This window comes from Tachysurus fulvidraco, chromosome 1 (assembly GCF_022655615.1).
Source record: "Tachysurus fulvidraco isolate hzauxx_2018 chromosome 1, HZAU_PFXX_2.0, whole genome shotgun sequence".
Classification (NCBI taxonomy): domain Eukaryota; kingdom Metazoa; phylum Chordata; class Actinopteri; order Siluriformes; family Bagridae; genus Tachysurus; species Tachysurus fulvidraco.
Window position 1 is genome coordinate 41,243,539 of NC_062518.1, and position 17,408 is coordinate 41,260,946.

General features: G+C 35.8%; 3 protein-coding genes across 4 annotated transcripts in view; 1 reads left to right on the forward strand and 2 right to left on the reverse strand.

Annotated features, from left to right (window-relative positions):
• Positions 1–17,408, reverse strand: part of LOC113645368 (titin-like) — a 1,056,738-nt gene that overhangs the window by 943,653 nt on the left and 95,677 nt on the right. The window lies entirely within an intron of this gene.
• Positions 1,796–8,436, forward strand: LOC113642127. Its single transcript, XM_027145479.2, has 7 exons — positions 1,796–2,307; positions 2,983–3,303; positions 3,589–3,855; positions 5,302–5,400; positions 6,141–6,211; positions 6,348–6,422; positions 7,574–8,436. The coding sequence occupies exons 1-7, from the start codon at positions 2,241–2,243 to the stop codon at positions 7,652–7,654; spliced, it is 981 nt and encodes a 326-aa protein (XP_027001280.1). The 5' UTR covers positions 1,796–2,240; the 3' UTR covers positions 7,655–8,436.
• LOC113642128 lies at positions 8,639–15,176 on the reverse strand. 2 transcript variants are annotated; one of them, XR_007143974.1, is made up of 6 exons: positions 14,587–15,176; positions 13,847–14,176; positions 13,489–13,604; positions 10,812–11,084; positions 8,957–9,052; positions 8,639–8,842 (listed from the first exon to the last, which is right to left on the reverse strand). XR_007143974.1 is itself a non-coding variant. In XM_027145480.2 (5 exons), exons 1-5 carry the CDS (start codon positions 14,639–14,641, stop codon positions 8,811–8,813), a joined length of 786 nt encoding a protein of 261 aa, XP_027001281.1. In that variant the 5' UTR covers positions 14,642–15,100; the 3' UTR covers positions 8,639–8,810. The 2 variants fall into 2 exon arrangements, 1 of the variants encoding a protein (XP_027001281.1); XM_027145480.2 differs by lacking the exon at positions 13,489–13,604 and having other exon boundaries at positions 14,587–15,100.

Consider the following 17,408-nt stretch of genomic DNA (forward strand, 5'->3'; position numbering starts at 1 on the left):
CTACTTTACTAATCATTGGTCACATTATTATGTATGTAATGTACATATTAATGTATTTAATGAATGTAATGTATGTACCAACCTTTGTATGTTTTCCCCATGAGGCCTGCATCATCTGCAATAATATCAAAATTCACTAAAAGCATTTTTAAACCATAAAGAGCATGGTGCAGAATTTTGGAAAATTGTTACCCCCAGCAATGCAACAGTTATACTTAATGCTTAGGATTTATGTCAGGTACATTAATGTCAGGTACATTAATGACTTGATGTCCTCATATGTGAACTCTATTTGTTGTTTTACTTCAGGCCATAAACAGCATACAGATCATTACATTATGAAATACAGATGAAGGCTATATGATATGATATGAGCCGGGGAAGTGGAAGCTCAATGGTTAAGGTGTTAGATTACTGACAGGAAGGTCATGAGTTTAAATTACAGGTCCACCAATCTGCCACTCCTGGGCCCCTGAGCAAGGCCCTTAAGCCTCAATTGTTCAGCTGTATAAATGAGATTAATGTAAGTTTCTATGGATAAGGGCGTCTGACAAACGCTGTAAATGTAGATGAGAGATGAAGCGCAGCACTCTGTGTAAAAATAGCCTGTATTTATTTGCAACACACACTGCTGAGTTTCAAAACGCCTCTGGTACAGCAGCAAAGGAAGAGTGGGCCGGTTTTTATGTTTTACACCTTCTGTCTTTTGTTTGTTCTAAATAGACAAACAGCACAGGATTTAATTGCTGTTACCTCACTCAGAATATTGAAATTATTTGAGAACATTATTTCTAGCTCACAGAAAACCCCAAACTAGAAGCTGGGGAAATAACCATGTCACGTCTTTGTAATGTACTTTACATCACTACACTAATACACATTTTTTTGGTGTATTATAAAATGTATTTATTTATATTCATATTTGCCTCCTGGCATCCTGGTGGTCCAGCAGCCCAGTCTCGATTCCTGGGGAGTTAATTAACCCAGCCAACAAAGAGCTAACTCTCGGTTCCTGTCCCAAGCCCTGATAAAATTTGAGTGTTGCACCAGGTAGAGAATCCAGTGAAAAACCTTCGGAAGGGAACAAATATTCAGACCAGATGATCTGCTGCAGCGACCATGAACAGGGAGCAGCTGAAAGAAGAACTTTTTTTTGCATTTATCTTGGTAAAAAAAATAAAAAATTGGAGAAAATCCATGAATAAGAAACCTCATATAAACGGCCTTCTCTATTCCATTTAACTGTGTGTGTGTGTGTGTGTGTGTGTGTGTGTGTGTGTGTGTGTGTGTGTGTGTGTGTGTGTGTGTGTGTGTGTGTGTGTGTGTGTGTGTTTTATGTATGACAAAACATTTCCCAAGAATAATTACTAAGAGTTACATTGTACATGTCATGACATCAATACTTACAACTTACAAAGTAGTCAAATGGAATAAAACTAAAACTAAAACATGCAGTAAGAACATAAATGCCCTTTGTGCATTTATATCTGCTATTGTTTTTGAAGTGTGTGAAGCCTTGTGGTCACCAGTGCAGCATTCACTCTCTGCACAAAGACCCCTGCAGCTCTAAACAGGAAGTGAGACATTGTACTGACTTCGGGTCAGTTTCAAGAGCTTAACTTCCCCTTCACCAGCATTATCAGAGAAAACAGCAGGACTGCTTTCAGATCAGGATCATTTCAGCCAACACGAAACAGTGGCACTTCCTTGTGTATAAATTTGACCACATTTCTCCTCATCTGCTCGCTTATTATCTGGAGCTGATGTAAGTTACTGGCATTCAGACAGGAAGTAAAGTAGGATGTAGACGTCTTGTAAAAGATGCCTGGAATTTTACACAACTTATTAGAATGCACCAATCAGGGTCCAGGTATTAAAAGTGATGACATGTACATAAAACAGGATTTGTAAAAGAAATGTATAACACAACAAACATGTTCTTTTATGTCAGTGCACTTCGGCTTTATCCACTTTGTTAAGCTGTGCGTGTTTTAGCAGAACCACAGTGAGTGTCCGTGACACAGTTGAGAAGTGAGAAAGCCGCTAACCATTTTTAGACAGTATACTGCGTGTGAAAAGAGCGTTATATAAAAGACTGTAGGTGCTTTTTTGTCTTTACTGCCACCCACAGCAAGCATTTACAAGAGTGCTTAAACCCCCAGTGAGTGAGGAAGTGTTTTTGGTGTTTTGGACTTGGGCGATTAGTGTTGAGTCAATAGTCTGAGGCGAGCTGCAGCAAGATGAAACATTTGTATACTAACAGAGCAATGTGGTTCTCCGGAGTACTGATCTTTGGGATTCTTCAGGGTATGTATGGATATAAATATAAGACACAAGGCAAATTGGTTTGAATGATTTTCAGCAAATTATCTTCCTAATTCATAACGTTCTACGTGAGTAAAAAACACTCACGTAGAACGTTATGAATTAGGAAGATAATTTGCTGAAATGGCTTTTAGAAAATGTTCTGAAGTGCTAAAGATTAACAACTGTGATAATTAGGTTAATCTACATTTTTGTTAAAAGGTGCACACTGAATTAAAGTGATGTGTACTAATATATGCATTAATAATAATGTTAAAAGGTTTAAAAAGCAAATTTCAAACATCTTGAAACATTTTAGGTTCAAACTATCCTATATCATTATGAGAAATAGACTGATATTTGTCACTCCACTAACTGCATTTTAACGTATTGCTCATGTAAATGTCTGCTTTTATCAATTTTCTAGCTGAGCTTATCTGTAAAATAAAGAAAATGGGCTATGTGTGAAATGCTTTGTACCAGCTTTATGGTTCTGAAAATAATAAGAATAGAAAATTATAAAGATCTTAGTTTTGATGTACTTGTGGTTTTATTCTCTGGGTCATAGGCACGAAAATCAATTTTTTTCATGAGGGATTAAATAAGGGATTTTACATGACAACAATAGACAAACATTTTTACATGAATCCTGATATGTTATACTTTCCCCTGCTGCAGGTGTGTGTGTTGTTTTAGCTGATACAAACACAGTGGTGTACAGAGCTCCTGGAAGCTCACTGGATCTAACGGTGAAACATCCTAAAGACTCAGTGTCAAGTGTAAAGTGGCTCTTCAATGAGAATCTGATTTCTACATACTCTCAAAAGGAAGCTTACTCACGCCGGGAATCCCAGTTCACTGGACGGTTAAAAGAAGATAGTGATAAAGTTGGAGTAACTGTACAAGATCTTCAACCCCAAGATGCTGGGACATTCACAGTGGTTGTAGATGGAACTGAAAAACAGTATCCAACAGAGAAATTTACTGTTTATATTCAAAGTGAGTTGAATTACTAAGAATAGAAAATAATAGAAAGAAAAAAGAGAGAAAACATAACCATAATGAATTAACTCTATATCACTTAAAATAAAATCTTTTTTGTCTAACTGAGCATTTGTGAAAACATTGTGAGCAGTGTTTTAGAAATACAGTCTTGTTGAAAAGTTATTTCTGTAACAATACAGTATAACATTAAACCCAGTCAAATACTGTATGTTACTGAACACTCTGGTAATGCTGCCTGTTAGCTGATATTTTGTTTATTGGTGTTTCTTTTTTGTCCAGACCCCATAATATCTGTGCAGATTGAGAAGAATCAGACATGGAAAATGTCCACAAACAGCTGTGATGTCGATGTGAAATGTGCAGCGCTCGGATCTGAGAATGTTTCCTACCTGTGGAGCGGCTATAAGACTGCTAGTGGAGCTCAACTGCACTTCACTCTCTCACCTGCAGGAGGAGCTGTTACACTGAACTGTACTGCAAATAACAGCGTCAGCTCCAGTTCTGCTTCAGAGACACTGAGCTGTATTGAAAATCCCAGTATCCCAGGTACAATAAATATACAAATCAGCAAGTATCATGTGTTTGGGGTGAAGTATGTCAATGTGACATTATAATGTGTCAGGCTAGTCACTCACTTCTATCTCAGTTATAATATTTTAAAACTTATATTATATTATATTATTAAAACAAAGCATGCTCCTCTTCTTGACTCCATTAAAACAACCTTAACACCTGGCGGACACTCCCTATTTATTTTCTGGGCAGGATTAACATGATTAGAATGAATATTCTACCTAAGTTTCTATATTTATTTCAATCCTTTCAAAATACCTTGTCATTTACCAAATATTTTCTTTAAAGACATCAATAATCACTTTTCTAAATTCATTTCGAACCATAAAATGCCCCAAATTAGTTTCAACAAATTAATGAAACCAAAGGATAAGGCAGGAGTCACCTTACCGAACTTTCATCTGGTTAATTCGTGTACTTCCTCCTTAGAGAGCTTGAAAAAAGTGTGGGAAAAATACCACGGAATTACCAATATGGATCGGTCCGCCATATGTAACAATTTGTTACCTAAATGTACTTCTTTGGGGATTCACAAACTCAACTACAGATTTTTTTAACAGAGTTTACCTTACACCTTCACGTTTAAGTAAGATTTACAAAAACTCCTCTGATCTCTGTTTTAATTGCAAGAACACAAAGGAACATTACTTCACTGCTTCTGGTATTGTGACAAAATCTTTTCTTTTTGGACTAAAGTACATCATTTTTACAAAGGTTCTTTAAGTTGAAATTTTGTTTCTCTTTGGAATTGTATCTGCTGTATAGTGGAATTGAGACTGTGTTTGACTTCAACATCAAGCAACTGTTTTTAAATTTGGTTTATTTGGTTTACTGTGGTCTTCTTCTCAGGTACCTTCTGTTAAAATGTGGTTGTCTATATTACTATATTACAAATGTCTATATTACTTCCACTTGAGAAACTCACTTATGATATACATCAAAAGTCTAACGATTTTTGGCAGATATGGACACCTCTCTGGTGCCACATTAACAACCTCTATTGGTCCTCTGTGTTACAGTGTACATTTTGTTATTTGCCTGAATGTGCTGTCTTTTCTACCTGATCGTCCACTTTTAATTGTTCTTTATTGTATACTCGAGACTGTATCGGTATGTTTATGTACATCAGAATAACTGACCGATTAAAAATAAAAAAAATAAAATAAAATAATGGGTGTAGCTTAGCATTGATTAGCTTCTTTCGTATTTGGGAGCATTGCTGCTTCACAGCTCAAGGGTCCCAGTTTTTGTTTGAGAACTCTTAAACAAATTCTTCACTAGTCAGGTTAAAACCCCGTAAATTCCAACTTCTCCGTTTGAGAGAATTTTTTTTGTATTTGCAGAAATATCTCCATTTATTTATTTATTTATTTATTTATTTATTTATTTATTTATTTATTATGTATTTTGTGTTTGCAGACAATCCTCTTGAGTCGATTTTAATACCAGCAGGAGCTGCTTTTCTTTTGCTTATTGCTGTTATTCTAGCAACGACCTTCTGGTGGAGATCTCACAAAGGTGTGTTAATTTTTTATTAATACAAACTAACACATACTTTACGACTCTATATACTAAAGTGATAGTATATTATCCGGAAAAGTTAGTTGCATCCATTCATGGCCACAATTTACTGCCTTCTAATGAACCCAGGGACAGAAAGTGCACCTGAAAAATCTGCAGGAGTTGTCTGATGCAAACATGGCCATTATAAGAGCAAAGGGGGGGCCTACCAATGTTTGTACCTAAGTGTTTGTTGACTGTATATTTAAGCAATGTTACATGGGAAAGATAACTGGTGTAGTGAATATTTCTATGACTTGATTATGTGCAGCCTCTGTTGCCTATAACACAGAATCACAGTCATAATGATATTTACTACAACAGCATGAATACTTCTGTAATAAATAAATTATATACAGTAACTGATATTTCAGACACAATATGGCCAAAGGCTTTCAGTACAACTGACAGACTTTTGTTCATATTGCTGGAATTGGACTTTTATGTAGAAAACATAGACAGGAGGAATGATACAAAGTGCAATGTACCAGGACTGTTATGTTTAATATCAGCACCCTTTGAACACTACCTAGCTGATGTAATATCGATGCAATGATGAAGTTTCAAAAATGATGTTTCAAAAATAATGCTAGTAGTGGTAGCTACTGCTACCATGGTCTTCCACGACATCATAGTGGAGTTTTTAGTTACTATTTTTAGCTATTAATATAATTGATTTTTTTTTATATTACTGACAGCTCACAGTGTTGATGAAAGTGGACCAACAGTGTATGCATGTGTTGGTCCTGGAGCCACTGCTCAGAAAGATGTATGTATTTTACTTTTGATTTTTTTTGTCTTATGTTATTTATTTTCAGAACTATAAAGAAATTTTGGCAGGAAATACAGTTAATGCATACTGGCTTTATATATAGTCTATGTAATTTGTTTGTTTTGCATTACAGAAACGCTCAGACAGTGTTAATAACGGAACGACAGTGTATGAAACAGTGGATGACCTGAGAAAGACACCTGATATGGTAGGTGCTGTTAAGTAGAAATCATACATTCACAGCATACATTATATATATATAAATACATTTATATATATATATATATATATATATATATATATATATATATATATATATATATATATATATATAATAAACAACATATGAGTTCCTAGAGAGTCTGACTCCTAACCCTAAGGTTGTGGGTTCGAGTCTCGGGCCGGCCATGACTGAGGTGCCCTTGAGAAAGGCTCCAAACCGTGCAACTGCTCAACTGTGCCACAGCATAAAATGGCTGCCCACTGCTCGGGGTGTGTGTTCACGGTGTGTGTGTGTTCACTGTAGTGTGTGTGCACTTTGAATGGGTTAAATGCAGAGAACGAATAGCCGTATGTCACGTCACATACTTAGCCGTATGTCACGTCACTTTCACTTATTCATTGAAGGTTGCTTGGTTACTCTTTTTAAGAATCACAAACCAAAAAAATACAATTTGGTAGCTTTGGATGTTCCATATGGTCATATGATCCCTGTGTACCAGCTTTCTCTGAAACCTTGTGATTATGAACCTTCCTGATTATTTGTAAGCTCTGAGGTCTCTTATTCAGTTTGCTGCTATGTGCTATCTAGCATGGAGCCTGTCTGTTATCTCACACAAATATCTCATATCTTGTAAGATTTATCTTTGAAATGATTTTGTCTTCACAAAATGTGGCCACCCCCTCGATGCGCGTTACATCTTTTCTCAATCTTTTAGTGTTTACTGCCTGATCAACAGTTACCTTGTGCTCACCTTAGGTAGAATTTGTCTTTATAACCGGAAATAACAGTGCACCAGTGCATCTAATGCTCTTTGTAGTTCTTCAAATGTCTACCCCTCTGAAGCTTGTGTATTACATCTGGCTTAACTGAAACAGATAATGTAATATCTCTAAAACTACCTAGATAGTCTCTGAAACCTTCACTATACTTTTGAATTGCTTCCTAAATGATTTAAATGGTTTGCTAAACTATTTCAGGATTAAGGGTTTTGACAACTTATTTTGTACAACTTATTTTCTGGCAGGCTTTAAGTACGTTTTTTTTTTTTTTTTTGTCTTGAGCACAAATGACATTCTGTCTTAAGAGTATTCTTCTAAACACTGTGGTTCTTTTTGTCCCCATTTCTGTCTACACAGACTATTTATGCTAAGGTGACATTTCCTCAACATGCAAAGGTCAGCACTACCTCATCCTCACCATACCAGCAAGTTTGCTGAAAAAGAAAAATTACTATCATTTATTGTGTATGTACTGTTCTTTCTTTTGTTCAAATATTTTCTCATATGTCACCCTGATGTCATGTTTAAGGGTCATTTCAGGTGCAATCCTAAATGTGTCTGAGGCCAGGATATTAATGGTCATTATCATTTACATGGATCTACTACAGCACTATATAGTCATGCAGTTGAATACACTCATTTTCACCTAAAATCATATTAAATATAATGCAAATCCATGTATTTAATTGAGCAATCTGATAACTTATAACTTCCATCATGACCAGGTACTTCACTAGTTTTCAGCCTGTTGACCATATCTAATGAAAAAAAAAATTAAAAGTACCTCTCAGGTCTAAGGCCCTGATTTCATGCATTTAGTCAATAAGTGGGTATGCAGTTCATCATAAAAGGATTAAGCATGTAATACTGATTGATTAAGCATATAATACTGTTATGATAGTTTAAGACAGGAAATGTACTGGAAGCTACCATCTCCTTAGGAAAGACTGTTTGATGCTAATAAGTATCAAACAGTCTTTACTAAGGAGATGGTAGGGCTTTGCTTACTCCAAGCTAATCCAGCAGATAAAGTTCATTGCTTATCTTAATTACCAATTTGTTTATCCACTTAGCCTTTGTTTTTGAAGATAAAAATATTGGCTAGTAAACAACAAAGGCTACATTGCTTATCCTTACAAGTATTACAGATTGAACTGTACATTGTATATCACTGTATAAACATTTTAATACAAAGACAAATAAAAATTGTAATTAATAAATGTGTATTTACATAAATGTGCGTTTATATTTAATTGACTATTATCTACTGGAGATTTAAACAGGTATTTGATATATTTTATTTTTTGTGTTATTTTTGAACACTTTTACAAAACAAATGTATTTTTGATGTCACTTATCTTAGATCATAAATAATATACAGTATGTATAGCACTCACTCAGAATGTAGAGCACTCACTGATATTGGCATACTTGTCCTTATTTTATTGGTCAAAGTAAAAAAACATGCGTAATATTATATTCACAACTTATAACATTAACAATAACATGAAACTTATACCTTAACAATAACATCTGTATTCTTTAATTTAATCAAACCGAAGAAATGCTGATTATGGCTGCTGGATTTCAAATTCTAAGAGGTTTGAATGCACTGCCTGATGTCATCTTTAAAAGAAGAAAAAGGGGAATTTTAAAAAATCATAAATTTTAATATAAACAGAAATCACAATATGTAATATAACAGTTATATTTTAAAATATGGATCTGCACGTCACTCACCTTTAAATATCCATAACATCAATGATATTATAGCTAATAAAAATAAAATGACCGAAATCAACCATGTGCAGATATTGGGTGGACCTGGATCTGTCTCTAGAAAAGAAGGACATGACAAGTGAAAAAAACATTAACACACAGTGTCTTAAGTCAGTCATATTCAGAATATTATAGAAGCCCTTTCCTGATTTTTTTTTTTTTGCATGTTTGACAGACTTTAATGTTTCAGATCATTAAACAAATTTAAATATCATTTAAATTATAAATCTTTTTTATAAAGAAATTACCCTGCACTACAATGCACAGTAGTAAGTGTAAAGCTTGTACAACAGTGTAAAATACAGGGTAAAATACCCCTAAGTAAAAATGTCCAAACTGGGCCCAATTAACCATTTTCTCTCCCTGGTTTCATATGACTCATTAGTGTTACTAGGTCTTAGGTGTGGATGAGGTATGTTAAATTTGGTGTTATCACTTTCACTCTCTCATACTGGTCACTGGAAGGTCAACATGGCACCTCATTGCAAAGAACTCTCTGAGGATCTGAAAAAAGTATTGTTGATCTACATAAAGATGGAGTAGGCTATAAGAAGATTACCAAGACCCTAAAACTAAGCTGCAGCACAGTGGCCAAAACCGTACAGCAGTTTAACAGGACAGCTTCTCGCCGTGGTCCACAAAAGAAGTTAAGCGCACGTGGTCAGCATCATATCCAGAGTTTGTGTTTGGGAAATAGACTTATGAATGCTGCCAGCATTGCTGCAGAGGTTAAAGGGGTGTGGGGGGGTCAGTCTGTCAGTGCTCAGACCATACGCCACACATTGCATCAAATTGGTCTGCATGGCGGTCGTCCCAGAAGGAAGCCTCTTCTAAAGATAATGCTCAAGTAAACCCACAAACTGTTTGCTAAAGACAAGCAGACCAAGGACATGGACTACTAGAACCATGTCCTAGGGTCTGATGAGACCAAGATAAACTTATTTGGTTCAGATGGTGTTAAGCATGTGTTTCGGCAACCAGGTGAGGAGAACAAAGACAAGTGTGTCTTGCCTACAGTCAAGCATGGTGGTGGGAGTGTCATGGTCTGGGGCTGCATGAGTGCTGCCGGCACTGGGGAGCTACAGTTCATTGAGGGAACCATGAATGCCAACATGTACTGTGACATACTGAAGCAGAGCATGATCCCCTCCCTTCAGAGACTGGACCGCAGGGCAGTTTTCTAGCATGATAACGACCCCAAACACACCTCCAAGACGACCACTGTTTTGCTAAAGAAGCTGAGAGTAAAGGTGATGGAATGGCCAAGCATGTCTCCAGACCTAAACCCTATTGATCATCTGTGGGCCACACAAAATATCACTTTTGGCCCAATTTGGACATTTTCACTTAGGGGTGTACTCACTTTTGTGGCCAGCTGTTTAGACCTTAATGGATATGTGTTGAATTATTTCGAGGAGACAGCAAATTTACACTTTTGTACAAATTGTACACTCACTACTTTACATTGTAGCAAAGTGTCATTTCTTCAGTGTTGTCACATGAAAAGGTATAATAAAATATAAAAAAAATGTGAGGGGTGTAGTCACTTTATATATATGTGTGTATGTATGTATATATATATATATATATATATATATATATATATATATATATATATATATATATATATTGCCATTTTCCAAATATAAATTTCAATATACACATGTATATTTACATACATACAGTATATATACACATAGTCAGAGAGGACTCAAGGGGTAAGGGTTCCTTTAGTGTAAATATTAATAATAGTGTTAATGATCTTTATCCGGAATAGTCTTGATGAATAATGAATGAATGAATTTGGAAAACATACCAGGACATTTCACACTCAGCTTGCTCGACTTTGCTCGATTGTGATCAGTAGCAATGCAGAAGAAGTTTACATCTCTGTTACTGAAGTCTGTCCACAACTCTGACTCCTTGGTGACATTAGGAGGGTGACTCAAGAAGCTCTCATTAAAGACATCTTCAGGTTTCCACGTGAGAGAAATGTTACTGCTATTGTGGGAGCATCTAAGTTTGATTACACATTTTCCTTCGTTCAGTAAACTGTACAACAGAGTTATGTTGGGCCCAGGGAAAGGTTCTGCAATTATGATCAAATAACAAAAAATCAATTTAACATTTGATAATATTTAATGACTATTAGCCAGTGAGCACAGGGTAGTTTAAAAATGATGGAAATAAGTCTTTCAACATAATCCAGGAGGAAAATAATTTTATTGAATTTCTAGGTATCTTTTTGTGACATCTAAAAGTTTGTCTGGTTAGGGAAGTTGTTACCAACAATGTGGAAATACAACATAATTCCATTCAAATGTATTTGAATAGAACTCTTGACAAAGATTAATTGAAATATTATACAAAGATTCAATATTAATATTAGACATATTTAAATGTTCCCCAATTTGCAAGCCTGAGGTGACTAAGGTGACTGTGGCAAGGAAAAAACTCCCTTAGATGTAAAGGAAGAAACAATCAGAGGAAACAATACAATGATAAATGACATCTGACTACTGCAGAGACCAGGCCTCCAGTCCTCTGTGTCACTTAATGCTGGTAGCAGGGAGAGGGGAGGGGGGTTTAGAGACTGCTGTGTCTTTATTTTCAAGGAGAGGTGGCTCAGCGACAGAGTTCCGGATGTTGCCATTTAACTTGATGGGCTTACCTTTTTTTGTGCTAACAGAAATGCAGCACTGTGAGGTAAGGGTCATGGTGGTGGCTTTTGTGTTTGCAAAGAATGGAACAAGAACTCTGTTCTTGTTTCTAATTACTGCTCATCCTATTTGAAATCTAATTCTATTTACCACAGGAATTCACCACTGTATTTTTTGTCAGAGTTTACTTTCCCCCAACACTAGTGGGACTCTATGGGTCTGTTAGCAAAATAAAAAATGTTCAAACTGACGGACTGATTATTATCGCAGAAGATTTCAAATACACAATCTCATATCAGTTCACCCAAAAATTTCATCAAAATGTGGATTTTACACAAACATCCCCAGTGCATAGTCCCACCCCATCTCAGTTACTGAGACTACATCTTTATTAGGTGAATTCCAGCATACAGACTAAAGCAGGTGAAAACCTGGCCAGCAGGAGCCATCTCTGCTCCTCAGGACTGTTTTAAGTACCGTGACTGGCACGTATTCAGAGAGGTTGCAACCAATGGCTATTCCTTCAGCTTGGAGGAACACATAGCATCAGTGACCAGCAAAATAAAGAAGAGCACTGATGTGGTGACTGTCTCGAAGATCATTACCATGTGCCAATCAGAAGCCATGGTTTAATGCAAAGGTGTGTGCGTCACTGAAGACCAGGTGACATGTTAGCCCTAACTTCACCTGTCTGTGACAGTGATGCCTCCTTTTCCAGATGCACTGAACGTCTTGTATGCTCATTTTATGTCCTTCTAACATGCCTTAATACCACTACCATTGTCCCAGTGCTGAAGTTCTCAGTGTCATGCCTCAATGACTATAATCCCCTTGCAGTCACATCCATCATCCATCAAGTACTTTGAGGCTCATCATGAAGACATTCAAGCAGAGGTGTGAAGTAACGGAGTAAAAATACTTTGTTACTGTACTTAAGTACATTTTTCTGGTATCAGTACTTTACTCCACTATTTATTTTTCGGACAACTTTTTACTTTTACTCATTACATTTTTACACAAATATCTGTACTTTTTACTTCTTACATTTTCAAAACGGACTCGTTACTTTTAGTATTATTTCTTCTCATTGAGCGCTGTTTCCAGCTTATCATCCTATCATTGTGCGGCTTTTTCCCCATGTGACTGGTGTACTGTATTATTTACTGGCTATCAGACATAGACTAAGGATAGCGGAGCTAACAATGAGCAGCACGCCTATAAAAGGAATGGCTAATGTTAATTCAGAGAGAGTCACCGATGTTAAAATAACTAACAATGAGGACAATCCTGAACACACATGGCCATATATGAGGGAGATGTTTGTAATAATCGGCGTCAAAAAGGATTCCTGGCGAATGCGTTGTGAATTGTGTCACCCAGGGGCAGTTCTACACTCTAAAAAATAAAACGCTGGCTCAACTTAAAAAAATTAAGGAAAATGTAATGAAAATGTTTTGAAAATGTAAGAAGTAAAAAAGTACAGATATTTGTGTAAAAATGTAATGAGTAAAAGTAAAAAGTTGTCTGAAAAATAAATAGTGGAGTAAAGTACTGATAGCAGAAAAATTTACTTAAGTACAGTAACAAAGTATTTTTACTCCGTTACTTCCCACCTCTGGCTATCTGACCTCAATGCCAAAATTCAAAAAGATTACAAGCCATGTATAGGATTTCACTGTGGAAAAGTATTGATCAGAGGAGGGGTACAAAAAACAAGTGAAGAAAATGGAGCACAACTGTGACATTACAAAACCAGGATGCACCCCCAAAATTGCATCTGACCATATCTCATTGTGAGAAACTCTTTCTCACAAAATAATGATTCAAACATACTTTTTTTTTCTGTTATTTGCTATGGGGATGCATCTCTTATGCTTGGACCAGGACTTTAGTTAGACAAATGGAATAGCTCATACTGCCAATAGATTTGTCATAAAACTTGTGAGCCTCTGTAAGAAAAGAAAAACAAAACAAAAACCAAAAGATTTACTTTACAGCACAGGAACAACCCAAAGCACAAACTCAAATAAACAAAAATGGTTACACAAGTGATTTAGGGTGCTTTCACACCTGCCTTGATTAGTTCGGTTGAATCGTACCAGAGTTCGATTGCACATTTGGTGCGGTATGGTTTGGTATGGTATTGAATTGCTAATTTGCTAAGAATGTAGATTTAAAAGAAAATTCTCACCTCGAACATTCAGCTGGACAATGTCTTTTTCTGACAGTGGTAATGTACTGCGTTGTCCTTCAAGAGTCACTTTGTATGCCATAGAGTCTCCAGCCTTTAAATTTTTAATTTTTAAATCTCCTGAAATTATACTGAGCTCAAGTCGGCCCATGAATTGTGGCCACCTATTATCTCTAATTCTATCGTTGTCAAATGTTGCAATGTAAGTTAAGTTCTCATAGATCGACCACTGAATAGTTTTAAGAGTCCATGATGGATCAGCTCCTGACCTCAGCACAACTGACTCGTTGATATAACCAATAACGCTCCTCACAGCTTCACCTCTGTCTGCTGAAATAAGCAAAAACTAATTTTACATAAATATATGACTAAGTCAAAGTGGTTATATATGGTTATGTATTAAAAAAATAAAAATACCAGCACTTCCTAATCCATAGACACCATATAACTGAATGAATACATCATAAAACCTAATCTTAAAAAGTAGGTTAGAACTAAGTATCTCAAAATATAATACATATGTATGAAAAACTGAAAACGGAAATAAAAAAAATGGAAAACGTTTTGCTAAAGTGTTTCTTTCAAGAAATTATAGTAACACGTTCTATTCAGTAGGTTCAAGGAACCGCCCTATCCACTCAAGGTTTGTAACTAACACATGGTAAATCATTAAACACTTGATGAGTAATAAAAGTTTATAAAATAAAATAAAATAATTTTAATTATAATACTGGACCTACCTTGATGGAACCACACCACCAAACAGAGTAACGGAACAGCCGCACTACGAAGCATTGTTTAACTCGGACGGACACAGAAAAGCTGCTTCAGCCTACTCTTACTAGACGTCTAATTCTAAATGTTCTAAAAGGCTAAACGTCTGACAGTTGTACGAGAAACCCTCTGACAAAGAAAAATTGATAAATAATAATTGTGTTGCTATTAACAGATTTACTAAAACAATCTATCTAAACCTTTTCTAACCTAAAAATTATGCTGCTCATTTGATGAAGTAGGAAGTTGGAAGACGGAAGTCAGTTACTGTCACCGTCAAACAAAATGAAATACTGAGGAAATGGTAAGAAAAACGAGCCTTAGCAGCATGGAGACAAAAAGCATTTTATCTCCAGCTTTATCCACAGGTTCTTCACCCTGTAGTCAGATTAGGTTTATTTACAGCTTAATTTCTGTCAGCATCAGCTTGTAGACACACTGACCAGCAAACTGTCAGGTTGGAAATGCATGAAATAAAAAATGTGAGGGTTGTGGTCAATATATACAAGGTGTACAGCTACCTCCTACCTAAACTGTTTAAGTGCTATTAGTAGCAATAAAGTCTCTTTCTCTAAGGCACGGTAGAGAACCTCTTAAAGAAGTAAAACCACACTAACTCTTGAACCTCTTGAAACAAAACCACACTAACTCTCACCACATGCATTGACATTCATTCATTCATTAATTCATTTTCTACCGCTTATCCGAACTAGCTCGGGTCAAGGGGAGCCTGTGCCCATCTCAGGCGCATTGACATTCAATTCATTCCTATTTCACTTTTAACAATGGACATTGCTTCAAAGAAGCTTTACAGAAATATATAAACATAGAATAAAAATTAGAAAGTTTAAATTAAATGAATATTTATTCCTAACATTTATCCCCAATGAGCAAGCTTGAGGCAGAAATGGGAAGTAAAAAAAGAAGAAAACCCAGATGATATGAGGAAGAAACTTTGAGAGGAACCAGACTCAGAAAGGAAACTTATCCTCATTTGGGTGACTGTAGACAGTAAATAATGTAAATGAAAATAATATATATTTGTAGTGCAACCAAGAGCACCTGAGGAACTAATAGATCGGTGTAGTTTCAGTTCAATTTCAGTGCATAAAAAACAGTATATTTAATTAACGTCAAGTGCTTCAATATAATAATGTGGCATACTCTCAACTTACTTCTGCAACCTGCCATAGTGAAAACAAAGACCCCAACATATGTCAAAATCATTTTGACAGAGTCATTCTTTTTTTTTCTCCTTACATTAAATTTAAATGTAAAATTCAGGTTTCTATACTTACTTTCTAAATATAACTGAATTGAATTCGTGGCCAGAAGCCAAGTTAACAAAATTGACCATACTATTTATGACTACAGAAGTTTACCATAGGCATCTAAGAGTGTGCAAGAGAGAGGAGGTAATGCTTTCCTCATATTTTGTGTGTGTGTGTGTGTGTGTGTGTGTGTGTGTGTGTGTGTGTGTGTGTGTGTGTGTGTGTGTGTGTGTGTGTGTGTGTGTGTGTGTGTGTGTGTGTGTGTGTGTGTGTGTGTGTGTGTGTGTGTGTGTGTGTGTTAGATGTCTGGGTGGTAGCAGTTGTTAAGCATCACACTCCCTGGTTCTGTAGTTGTCAGGATATGAGGAGCATGTGGCAGATAACTAAACGGGGGAAATCAGTAAAACATGTGATGACAATTTGTTTTTGAGGTTTTTGTATTAACTTTTTGAGTCATCATTCTTGTATCATTCCTGACTTTTTCCTTTTATGTCCAAATGTTATTTTCTTAAAATCCTCATTTATGAATTTAACCACAAGCCATACAAGTTTTTATGAAACTCACTACAGAGCAAAATCACTGCACCAGTTGAGAATGTACCATTATATAAGCTGTGTATTTTAATATTTAAGGGACATAAGGGAAACTTGTCCATTTTAATCATACTCTTGCTCTGGATATGGCCTTTGCTGAAAGCACAAAGCTATACAAATACGCAGACTGGTGGAACAAGACAGGTTTACCTGTTAGTTCAACTTGCCTCTTCTGTCCACAGCTTGTGGGCCAGTTGACAAAAAGCAACATAAAACCAAAAAATACCAAAGCAATAACATTCATATCATGTATTAAAATGTCTATCAATTTCCAGTTATAAAATAACGATCATGTTTTTTAACCAATAACAAATCTCATTATAAAAACCTGAAATAATATTTCTTCTCCATAAAAGAACAAGATGGGATTATAAAGATTGTTTTGTAGGTAAATACTATGTGAAGCCCACTAGGGTGATTTTAATTACTGTAGATGTAACAAGACATTCCAGTTTTCTTTACACAATATCGTTTGAACAGTATTTACACTCGTCGGTGCAGTTTCGGTTTATTGTCTTTTGTGTAATATATTCATTTTGTTTGCACTGTCTTTTTTGTCTTGTCTTGTCCTGCACTGTTTGCACCAGGTCACACAGATGCACTATACGTGTCTAGGACTAACTCATTTTCTAAGTCCTTAGCCCTGTCTTTGTTTTATGTAGCACCAAGATCCTGGAGAAACGTTGTCTCATTTCACTGTGTACTGCAACAGCTATATATGGTTGAAATGACAATAAAAGCTTCTTGACTTTGGATATGATTTGTTGAGGTCTATGGCATTTTAATGCTAATGAAGTGTTCTGCTTGTAATTTGTCCAAAGTTCATTTCTATTCATTATTACAAAAAATATTGATTAAATGTCACATGCATTATATTGAAAACTATTCTGATTTACATCAGCACCACGTCCCATGTTTTTAAC

Bases quoted from the DNA above. Each gene is read 5' to 3' on its own strand.
- LOC113642127 (XM_027145479.2), top strand. From the start codon at position 2,241: ATGAAACATTTGTATACTAACAGAGCAATGTGGTTCTCCGGAGTACTG. The intron at 3,304-3,588 runs GTGAGTTGAATT...TTTTTTGTCCAG, and splicing joins ATTTACTGTTTATATTCAAA to ACCCCATAATATCTGTGCAG. The intron at 6,212-6,347 runs GTATGTATTTTA...TTTGCATTACAG, and splicing joins GAGCCACTGCTCAGAAAGAT to AAACGCTCAGACAGTGTTAA.
- LOC113642128 (XM_027145480.2), bottom strand. From the start codon at position 14,641: ATGCTTCGTAGTGCGGCTGTTCCGTTACTCTGTTTGGTGGTGTGGTTC. The intron at 14,177-14,586 runs GTAGGTCCAGTA...TGCTTATTTCAG, and splicing joins GGTGGTGTGGTTCCATCAAG to CAGACAGAGGTGAAGCTGTG. The intron at 9,053-10,811 runs GTATGTTTTCCA...CTTCTTTTCTAG, and splicing joins GCTGAGTGTGAAATGTCCTG to AGACAGATCCAGGTCCACCC.